The sequence below is a fragment of the Mustela putorius genome, unplaced genomic scaffold (genome assembly GCF_011764305.1).
Source record: "Mustela putorius furo isolate JIRA1106 unplaced genomic scaffold, ASM1176430v1.1 tig00003836_pilon_pilon_pilon, whole genome shotgun sequence".
NCBI lineage: Eukaryota > Metazoa > Chordata > Mammalia > Carnivora > Mustelidae > Mustela > Mustela putorius.
In genome coordinates this window covers 9839209-9849787 of record NW_025421989.1, presented here as the reverse complement: position 1 = coordinate 9849787, position 10579 = coordinate 9839209, and the positions used below count along the sequence as shown (strand labels likewise).

At 48.7% G+C, this 10579-nt stretch overlaps 1 protein-coding gene across 1 annotated transcript; it reads right to left on the bottom strand.

The window, feature by feature from the left end:
• Positions 1-223: 223 nt before the first annotated feature.
• TCEANC (transcription elongation factor A N-terminal and central domain containing) lies at positions 224-9397 on the bottom strand. The gene is made up of 3 exons (XM_004758844.3): positions 9325-9397; positions 7095-7221; positions 224-1341 (listed from the first exon to the last, which is right to left on the bottom strand). The coding sequence occupies exon 3, from the start codon at positions 1331-1333 to the stop codon at positions 320-322; it is 1014 nt and encodes a 337-aa protein (XP_004758901.1). The 5' UTR covers positions 1334-1341; positions 7095-7221; positions 9325-9397; the 3' UTR covers positions 224-319.
• Positions 9398-10579: the final 1182 nt, after the last annotated feature.

Sequence of the window (10579 nt, the reverse complement as noted above, 5' to 3'; positions counted from 1 at the left end):
GATTTTTATGTATTTATCGGAGAGAGAGCAAAAATTAGAGAGAATACAGAGGCAGAGGGAGAAGCAAACTCGTCGCCGAGCAGGAAGTCCGATCCGGGGCTCAATCCCAGGACCCTGAGACCACGACCTGAGCCGAAGGCAGACGGTTCACTGACTGAGCCATCCAGGCGCCCCTCAAATAAACTTAAAAACAAAAACAAAACAAAACACGCACAAAAGACTATAGTGTGTGTAAGATTTTAAAGACCGAGAATAAAAGGGTGGTGCCCAGAGAGAGGGAACCGCTCCGGTTCTTGGTTCAAAGAGCACTCGTTGGCAGTCATAGGCACACCCACTTGCTATGGTACCACTGCTCCCCGCATTCGTTACAGATCACGTAGGTCATCATCTCTTCATCTGGATTTGAATTCCGCACCCAGCTTGGCAGGAAGAGCGTTCCTCGGGCGATTACGGTGACCTCGCAGTTGAACTTCTCACAGCGCCTGCACTTTATTTTCCCGGTCGGCGTGCCCCCCGCAGCTTGGGGAAGGTGGTGCTCCCGTATGGCAGACTTCGTGTAGGAGGCTCTCAACTGCTTCAGCTCCTCGCTTGCCATCTCCAACGCCGTCATTTCAGCAAATTCTCTCGGAGACGTGGTCCCAGAGAGCAAGTTCTGTTGCAGGTGAGAATTGTGGGGATTCTTCAGGTTGGCAACTTTGCTTCGAACGCAAATTTTGTACTTTCTGAGGTTCTTCGAGTGAAGGGTAAAAAGGTGCCCTTCAATTTCTCTCGCCAAGTCTTGCCACACATCAGCCTTGGGCTGCTCCGTGCAAGCACTCGTTAGGGCTTCATAGAGGAGCTCTGTGCATCTGGCTCTCACAGGTGCGGTGGGGTCCGGTGGCTCCCCGAGATGCTCCCCTCTGGGCTCCATGTGACTCGTGCTATTTTCAGGCACAAGCGTTTCCAGGGCTCCCGCCACACCGTGGGACGATGAATTAGAACTGGAGCCGCCTGACAGCTCATCCTGACTTGGGTCACGAGGAAGTCCGGGCTTTTCTTCCGTTCTACTGGGAGGGAGAGATGGAGGGCTGTCCCTCGGTGAGAAGTGGAGATCCTTATGAAGTGCCCTCCATTCTGACAGCAAACGCTTGGCTTTCTTTTTCAACGCCACTGTAGGGCAGTTTCTGAGGACGCTGTACACCGCCCTGACCACGGCCGTCTCCTGGAGATGCTCTCTGGTCACCGGAAGAGTCTCCAGCTCGGCAAGGTGGTTGCCAAGATCCTCAAAATTCCTCTTAGACATCAGTTGCTCAATAAGGGAGGCTCTGGCAGCCACCTGCCTCTGCTCAGACATCCTTGCAGCTGCAAAGAAAAGAGAAAAGAGGTTTCTGGGTTTCTGTTTTTTTTAAGCTTGGGCTTGCCAATTGCAGCCTCCTGATGGGAGTGGAGGAGGGCTTTCTGCCCGTCACCTACGTGGCATTTTCTGCAAGAGTTATGTAACACAAGTGGGCGGGACCTCTTAGCAAATGGAATCTGCGTTGTGGTCTGGTTCAGTTTCAAAAGGCTGAGTCTGGGTTGTTGGAAAAAAGAAAAAAAAAAAAAAAGGCAGCACTGCCACCAGGTTCCGCATTAATGGTTGCTTGTAAGAAGCTCGCGGGAAAAGCCCTAGAACTTCTTCCCATCCCAAATTTTACAAATCAATGATCTTTCCGGATCCGGATCGGTCGGTTGCTTTGGATCGACTGTGGCGGTCACGCTGAGCATGTAACCGTGCCAGGGTCAGCAACGACGGGTAAGTCAGAGCAAGGCTGGACGGTTCCCCCCACACTCAGCTATAGAGCTGAACTTCTTACTGATTTTATCATCTTGAAGTGGTACTTTTCTGAATAACAGAATGAGAAACAGGGCAGTAAGGGGATGCTGTTTAATGTCCCAAGGAATGTGAAGAAATCGTAAGGCAGTAAGGTGGCAAGGTGGCCGGAAGCAGACCTGATGGGCCCCAGGAGTCCACGGGCACTGTGCTGACATTGGAGCCTTCTGAAAAGCAGGATGAGGGTTCAGACTAAGTGACAAGTTATGGACAAGTTATGACTTTGGACCAGCTGGTCACTAGGCCAGTTTGGTTCCATTAACTTTTTTGTTTAATTTTGAGATGCAAAACGTTGCTTGATGATTATATCTGTGGGAATCCCATCCTGGACAGGTCAATGTTTACTTTATCTAACCAGGCTATTTTTCTTTTTCTTTCCTTTTTTTTTAAAAAAATATTATTTATTTATTTATTTGACAGACAGAGATCACAAATAGGCAGAGAGGCAGGCAGAGAGAGAGAGAGGAGGAAGCAGGCTCCCCACTGAGCAGAGAGCCCGATGTGGGGCTTGATCCCAGAACCCCGGGATCATGACCTGAGCCGAAGGCAGAGGCTTTAACCCACCGAGCCATCCAGGTCCCCCAGGCTATTTTTCTCCCCACATAATGTACACAACCTTGCTACCTAATACCCCTGGATCTACACCTGCCCATCTGGCCTAAATATGGACTTATGCATCTTTTTTTTTTTTTTTTTAAGATTTTATTTATTTATTTATTTGACACAGAAAGAGATCACAAGTAGGCAGAGCAGCAGGCAGAGAGAGACGGGGAAGCAGGCTCCCTGCTGGGCAGAGAGCCGGATGTAGGGCTGGATCCCAGGACTCTGAGATCATAACCTGAGCTGAAGGCAGAGGCTTAACCCACTGAGCCACCCAGGTGCCCCTCAACTTATGCATCTTAATGGCAGGGACCCTGTCTTTTAAAAAACTCACGGGCTTCCATTTCATAGCATTTGATATTAAATGCTCATCGCTGGGGCGCCTAGGCGGCTCAGTAGGTTGAGCGTCTGACTCTTGGTTTCGGCTCAGGTCCTAATCTCAGGGTCCTGGGATCCTGCCCTGTCACAGGCTCTGCACTCAGCAGGGAGTCAGCTTGAGAGTCTCCCTCTCCCTCCCCCACTGCCCTACCCCCTGCTCACACTCTCTCTAAGTAAGTAAAAGCTTAAAAAATGTCCACCACTGAGCACACAGTCTAATAACACCGAAGAGAGCACGGAGAGGATCAATGCAGTCTCCCTAGAAACCATCTGACAAGTTCCACAAAATGCAGTGTCCTTTTCTTTCAGGTGACTCGACTTTTATAAATATACTTTAGGGAAACGAGAGATGTAGAAGCTGTCTGGGTAAGAATTTTCTTCCAACTCCGAAGAAACTGTGAGGTCGCAAATGGTTAAACTTGCACAGAAATGTTCAGAGAAGCATTATTCTTAATAGCCAAAAAATGGAAACAACCCAAATGCCAGTCAACTGATGGAGAAACATGTAGCTTACCCACGCGATCGAACAGTATTTAGCAAAACAGAAAGGACCCAGGAGATTCTGATATATACAACAGGGATGAACCTTGAAAGCAGGAAGCTAGTTAAAAACACAGAAGACCCCCTATTGTAAGATTCCATTCATATGAAATGTCCAGAACAGGCAAATTTACAGAGACAGGGAATAGACTGGTGGTCGACTAGGGTTGGGGCGGAGGGATGGGGGGAACCAGTGGTGTGGAATGAAAGGGGGGCGGCTTCCCACGGGTGAGGAGTTTTTCTTGGGTTAAGTGAACAATGTTCGCTAAAGCTGACTGTGGTCATGAACTGCACAACTGTTTTTTTTCAAACTAAACATCACTGAAGTGTACGCTCTGAGGACGTGAATTGTATGGTGTATAAATTGTATCTGAATAAAGTTGTTATTTAAAAACAGCATATAGAGTCTGATCCAAATTTCATTTAAGAATCCCACGTGAAGAGAAAAGGTCAGAAACAAATATACAAAATTTCAGACAGTGACATTTTCTGAATGGCAAGATTTTAAAGATTATTTATTTATTTATTTGAGAGAGAGAGAGAGTGAAAGAGAGCAAGCAAGCATGAGAGGGGAGAAGCTCAAAGGAAGAAGCAGACTTCCCGCGGAGCTGGGACCCCGACGTGGGACTCGATCCCGGGACTCCAGGATCACGACCTGAGCTGAAGGCAGCGGCTTAACCAACTGAGCCATCCAGGCGACCCTGAATGGCAAGATTTTAGATGATTTTTTGTTTGTTCTTTTATTCTCCCCACATTTTGCGTGATGAGCATGTGTTATTTTCCTAACCAGAAAAGTGATTCGTCCGATATCATTTCCCAGTAAACTCCAGATATTTACAACGTCTGCCTATTGGAAAACGGCACGGTAAATGCTCTTCTACCTTCCCTCTGGAATCGGAGCATCATTAACGGTGCTACGTGACCTGTGGCTTTGCCTCCAGATTAGCACTGACAATTTCCTAAGAGGACTACTGCTGAATCTAAACCAGCTGAATCTCCCCTGGGACAGACACAGCCTTGGTCACAACTGTGAGGTTCCTATCGATGTTTCCCTGCTGGACCAGCTCAAGGATGACCAAGATTGCGAGTCTGGCATTTTTGCCACCAGAGGGTGCCGGCATGTAGACAACCTGGGCAGTCACTGGGTGAGCCAGCAATTCAGGATCGCAAGAGGCTTTTTGTTGTTGTTGTTAAGATTTTACTTATTTATTTGAGAGAGAGAGAGAGAGAGAGAGAGAGCGAGCTTGAGAACGGGGTAAGGGGTAGAGGGAAAAGGAGACTCCCCACTGAGCAGGGAGACGGAAGCAGAGCCTGATCCCAAGACCCTGGGATCATGACCGGAGCGGAAGGCAGATGCTTAACTGGCCGAGCCGCCCAGGCGCCCTTAAGAGGCTATTTTTATCATTATCAAGTATCAGGACTTCAAGATCATTGTTTTAGCTTTTTACAATTCCACCTGCAAGCAGTGAAGGAGGTCTTCCTAAGGATCAAAGGCTCAGCAAACTAAGAACAGGCAAGGTAAAAATACCGAAAAATAAAAAATACACGGCCTCCCTTACTGAACATTTCTCACAACGTCCCGGGATCTGGAAGTCAGGCAGCCAAGTAAGTCATCATGATAAGGTTTCAAGCTGCTTAATACACTTGAACCCTGCCCAGCTTGCTGCGAAGTTTCCTAACGAGAAAACAGTCCTCTCGCCGGCACTCTGTATTCGTCCTAGAGTTAATCGCTACCAAAGAAATCAGGCTGGAAGTTTGCCGGGTGTTGGCAAGGTGGTTAATAAGAGACAGGCCTCGAGCGCCCACAAGGAAGTTAGGCAATATTTAACTCAGGTCAGAATTTCCCACCGAACGGGCAGAGTCTCAAGGAGATCCTGAAGCGGACCCTGTAGCTTTGGGGCTTCAGTGCAGTGAGCACGGCAGTCTGTCTCAGCAGCGGAACTTTTCCTTCACGTCGGTAAATCTATAGACATTCATATATGCAGGCATAAGCACTCTGCTCTTTATTTCCTATGTCCTTTTAGTTACCTCTCCTCCGTATTCCTTTTTCATTTCTAGTTGTGGTAAAACACACGTACCATAAGACTTAGCATCTTAAACATTTGTAAGCGTATGGTTCAGTACATTCGCCTTGTCGTGCCGTCAACTCAACTCCCAGAACTCCTCTCCTCTTGCAAACCACACTTTGTACCCACTAATCAGCGGCTCCCCATTCCTTTCTCCCCCACAACCCCTGGCAACCGTCATTGCACCTTCTGCCTTGCCATTGACTACGTGCTGCCCGGGAGTGGGCTCATACAGCATTTGGCCTCTGGGTCTAGCTTATGTCACTCAGCATAACGCCCTCAAAGGTCACCCGTGTTGGAGCCTGTGTCCTGGATCATTTATACTCCACTGTAGGTACAGACCACGTGTTCCTTATCCATTCATAATAAACGTGTGGGTTCCTTCCACCTTTTGGCCTCTGTGACTAATGCTGCTATGAACATGGGAACACAAATATTTCTTCAGGACCCTCCTTTTCAATGCTTCTGGGTAAATATCCAGGACTGGCATTGCTGAGTCACACAGTAGTTCTATTTGTAATTTTCTGAGGAACCGCCATACTGTTTTCCATCCTCCTCCATACGTTTAACAGCATTTAACTGCTGTCAAAGTTTCTGCTCCCCCTGTGGGAGACTGATGTGGATATAAAGCATTTATTGCTCCAGGAGGGTATACTGTAAAAGCAACTGAGATACAAAATTCTGAGCATTGCCATAAGAAGACTAAGTTGCGTCTCCAGTTTACAGATCTACAGAGTTCATTCAATAAACATTTATCATGTATGTAGGACATATGAGATGCTGAGCCTAAAGAGACCCTCTCTGCCTTGAGGGAGCTGACAGCCCAGTGGAAGGAATACGGACAAAAAATGGGCCATGTCTCCGAAGGACAGACACAGCTGCTAGAGGCCACTCAGAGGGGGAATCCAGAAGCTCGGCTGGGCTCCCTATCATCTGGCAGGTGCTAACTGCTTCCTCCCTGCATTTGCCCTGACTCACGCCTTTTTTTTGGGAGGGATCATCCTCTAGTACAGACCTCAGCAAGACATCCCCTCATCTTCCCACTTAAAGCCCTTCAGAGGCTTCGTCTGCTCTCAGGATGGAGCCCCGAGGCCCTCGGCCAAGTGATAAAAAGCCACCTTCCTGCCTCCTCCGTGACCTCGCTGATCCGCGACAGGCACTGCCCATTTCGAGGCTCTGTGCCTCTGTGTCAGCAGCTCCCTGGGCCAAGCCTACTTCTCGCCACTAGTGGCTGTCAGTCTGACTCTAAGCCTCAATCAGCTGGAGAAATTAAACAGCAAACACAGAAACAATGCCAGCGCCTCGTCCCAGACAGAAAGGGATCAGAATCCCTGACCGGAGGCCTGGGTATTGTCCCAGCTGTTCAGGTGACTCTGGTTTTAACCAGAATTGCCACCACTGCCCTGTACACACGGGCACGAGGCCATCCCGTGGCAGGACTGTTACACTGCAATCAGCCCAAAGATGGCTCCGGACCTGCTCCTAGACTGAATGTATGGAACTTCTGTTTTTGGATTTCTCTGACGAGCTCCATTGGGAGCGATTAAAACCACCTGCTGTGCACCGCTCACCTGAGAAGCTTCTCTACAATTACAGCCGGTGGGTGCAGTGTTTTAAGTGTTACGAGGCACCCAATTCCCTGGACCCACGCCCTCCCTTACCTCTTAACAGCAGGAGACAAGGTGCATTTCTTGAACTCCACGTGCCATCCACATTCACGTCCTCTCCATCCTTACGAGGAGCCCGAGTCAGGTAGACGGCTTACCTCCGTCTTACAGATGAGGAAGCCTGTTTAAAAAAAAAAAAAATCAAATGTTTGCAGTGGCTTTTTTCATGGCATGGATCACATTAAAATTTTTTTTGTCTGCCTTGCCCACAAGACCCTAGAAGAATGATGTGTTTCTTTTGCTGAGACATGCCTGGCAAACACCTGGTCAGTGCTTCCTATTACTCAACAAGGAGGTTTTTTGCTGTTGTTGTTAAATGAGAAAAGAACATCCCGAGAGCTCCCTCTCCTCTCTGCTCGTGGGCTTCATTCTTTTCACTCCATACCAGCTTGCTTGTACCCCGAAGCCCAGTGTCCCTCAGCTTCTTCCACGGGCGCCAACCTCATCTTAATTCTAGTTCAAAAAGTCATTCAAAAGGAGGGAAAAAAAGGGCAGCAGAGGCCGTGTGGTGCCCACTGTGGGCTAAACGCGCAGACTCCAGAAATCAAGCGTTTGTGGATAAGGAGGGTCAAGGCGGTATAGCTCGCGGAAGTGAGGGGTGTTAAGCATGTTTGGTAAGTTTCTTGCCCATTCTGTGCCTCGATTTCCTCATGTACAAAATCAGAGAAATTCCACATCCTCGAATTCATATGGGAAAAAATGAGATAATCCTTATAAACTCCTTACAGCCATGCCTGTCACACAGTTAAGTCTGACCGACAATGACACAGGACTATCATTAAAAGATTTATGTTGGGCGCCTGGGTGGCTCAGTGGGTTGAGGCCTCTGCCTTCGGCTCAGGTCATGATCCCACGATCCTGGGATCGAGTCCCGAGTCAGGCTCTCGGCAGGGAGCCTGCTTCCTCCTCTCTCTCTGCCTGCTTCTCTGCCTACTTGTGATCTCTGTCTGTCAAATAAATAAATAAAATTAAAAAAAAAAAAAGATTTACGTGACATGTATCCACCATACCAGGCACTGTTCTAGAGCAACGCGCCAGCAAACTTTTTGCATAAAAGGGCAGACAGTAAATATTTTCAGCTGTTGCAGGCCATCGGACCCCTGCACGGACTGTTCAGCTCTACCGCTCTTGCAGCAGGAACAGCGGCCACGGACGATACATCAAAGAATGGGGATGGCTTTGCTCCAGTGAATCTTTTTTCAAAGACAGGCAGTCTGGATTTGGTGCAGGCCCTTATCTGCTGACCCCTTTCTAAAGCAGTGCTATCCAGAAGAAATATTACACAAGCCACAGATACAATTTAAAGTTTTCTAGTAACCACGTTAAAAAATAAACAGGGGAAATTCATGACACTTTACCTAAACACTGTGTCCCAAATCCTGCCATTACAACATGGAATCGATAAAAACAAATTAGTGATCTCTTACATTCTCCTCTTCATACTAATTCTCCAAAATTTCCTGTTTGACGCTACCACGCATTTCAATTAGGAATAGGCACATTTCCAGTGTTCACTAGCCTGTGTAGCTTGTGGCTACCTATTGTACAGCACAGTTCTAGAGCATCTGCTAATATGGGTAATGTTTACATACACACCTGTACCCCTAGGTTCTAAATGCATATCAAAAAGAGTTTACACGTGGCGAGCAAGAGCAGGTCCTATCGATCTGTTGACTGAATGCATATAAAAGCTTGTAAATTTAACTAATACGGTAGGTCGCACCCATCTGGCTTAAACCCCGGGGAGAGGGGAGATCAAAGAGAAATTGTTTCTAGTCATTAAGTCACGTACACCTCTCCAGCCACACAGGGAGGCCCTTCCCCAAATGAAGAACTGATGCCAAATGTTGGGACGCCGCCGTTTCAGAACAGCCCCTCAACACTGCGCTACTGCCCTTTCAAGTTGGAATGATCTCTGGCACATTGAGTGGAAGGAACCAGCCCAAGGGCCCGCTGTGGCCCGGGTTCGGGTTCCGGAGGGTGGGGCGCGGCGACAAGCGAAGCCTGCTGCATGCCGTCCCGGGGTGCCAACCTGGCACCCCGCACAGGAGCGGCGGCGGTCCCAAGAGGGCTGCCCACCCAGCGACTTCAGGGGGAGAAGAGGGGCGAGGGTACGATCGGGCCTACCCGACCTAGGACAAACCGAGGGCACCCCCCGGGGCAGTGGTGGGCTTTCCCGAGCACCGGTGGCCTGAGACACCGGAGAACCCGCAGCGCCGCTCACCGAGAAGCGCAGAAGCCCGGAAGTGTCGGGAGACCTCGGCGTCGGGGGCGAGTTTCCGGTACGAGGGGCGGGACCACCAAGGCTCAACCAATCCAAGCCCGCAGACTAGAGAAGGCTGGCCTCGGGCGCTGGCGCATGCGTGCTAGGTAAATGGTGTCTGCGCAGAGCGGCCAGCGGTGGTGAATCCTCCCGCATCCGTGGCTGCTGGTGGCCCCCGGGCCTCGCTGACAATCTGGGCGCAGGGCGTGCGTGGGAAGAAATTACCCCTAGTAATTGCTTAGCGAAATGTTGACAAAACCTTGGCCAAAAATGCCATTTAGTGCAGCAATTAATTCGGCAAGTATTTCTTGCACCCCTGGCACACATCAGTTGATATGGAAATAGTAATCATTCATTAAGTAGCCACGTACGTCCTGCACTTCTCGCCTGTATGCATTCTTACCCTGCAAGGGCCCAATAAAATCAAAGCGATGGTAAAACTAGAGACTTTATTTTCAAAAGGCTATTGTTGTTTTTTTTTAATTGTAGGAAGTTTATCTCCAGTTTCAGTATAGATTTACATGTCTGTTTCCAGAAATAATACTTTCATCTATGCCCACAATATATAATAGAATGTACATTGAATATATTCTATCAAAAGGCTACTGTTTTAAGATTGTTTCTAACACAAGAACGAAGTGAGACACCTATAAATCTAATTTATTGAATAGGCTCTTGGGGGCCCTTGGGTAGCCTCAGAGCTTAAGCAAAGGCTTTGGGCTGGGGTCCTGATTTCCCGGTCCTGGGATCAAACCTCTTGTCCCGTTTCCTGGTCTGCGGGGAGTCTGTTTCTCCCTCTCCCTCTGCCCCTCCCCACTGCTCATTCTCTCTCTCTCTCTCTTAAATATATAAATAACAACTTTTGGGGGGGGGGGAGTAAATTTAATTGAATTGCTAGGCAGGCTGGAGCAATTACATGTACTCGAGACCAGCTTTTATGAAATGGGGTCCAAGTGGCGGACTTTGGTGGACTTGGGCCGCCCAGCTTTCAGCCTACCTCTGAACAGCCAATTGGGCCTGCCATCTACCCTAGCCAGGGGCCAGCTACAGGACCAAGCTGGGCCTACTGCATACCCCTCCCTGGAATGTGAATTTTGAGCAGAGTAATGTGGAGACTAGTATGGTGAGAGATCATTCTAGTAACGTTGGCATGCTGATCAGCAATGGCTTCTTTCCACAGCTCGGCTTCCAGCCCTGGAGCCCATTTCCAAGGCTG

Coding starts and splice junctions, on each gene's coding strand:
- TCEANC (XM_004758844.3), bottom strand. CDS start 1,333: ATGTCTGAGCAGAGGCAGGTGGCTGCCAGAGCCTCCCTTATTGAGCAA.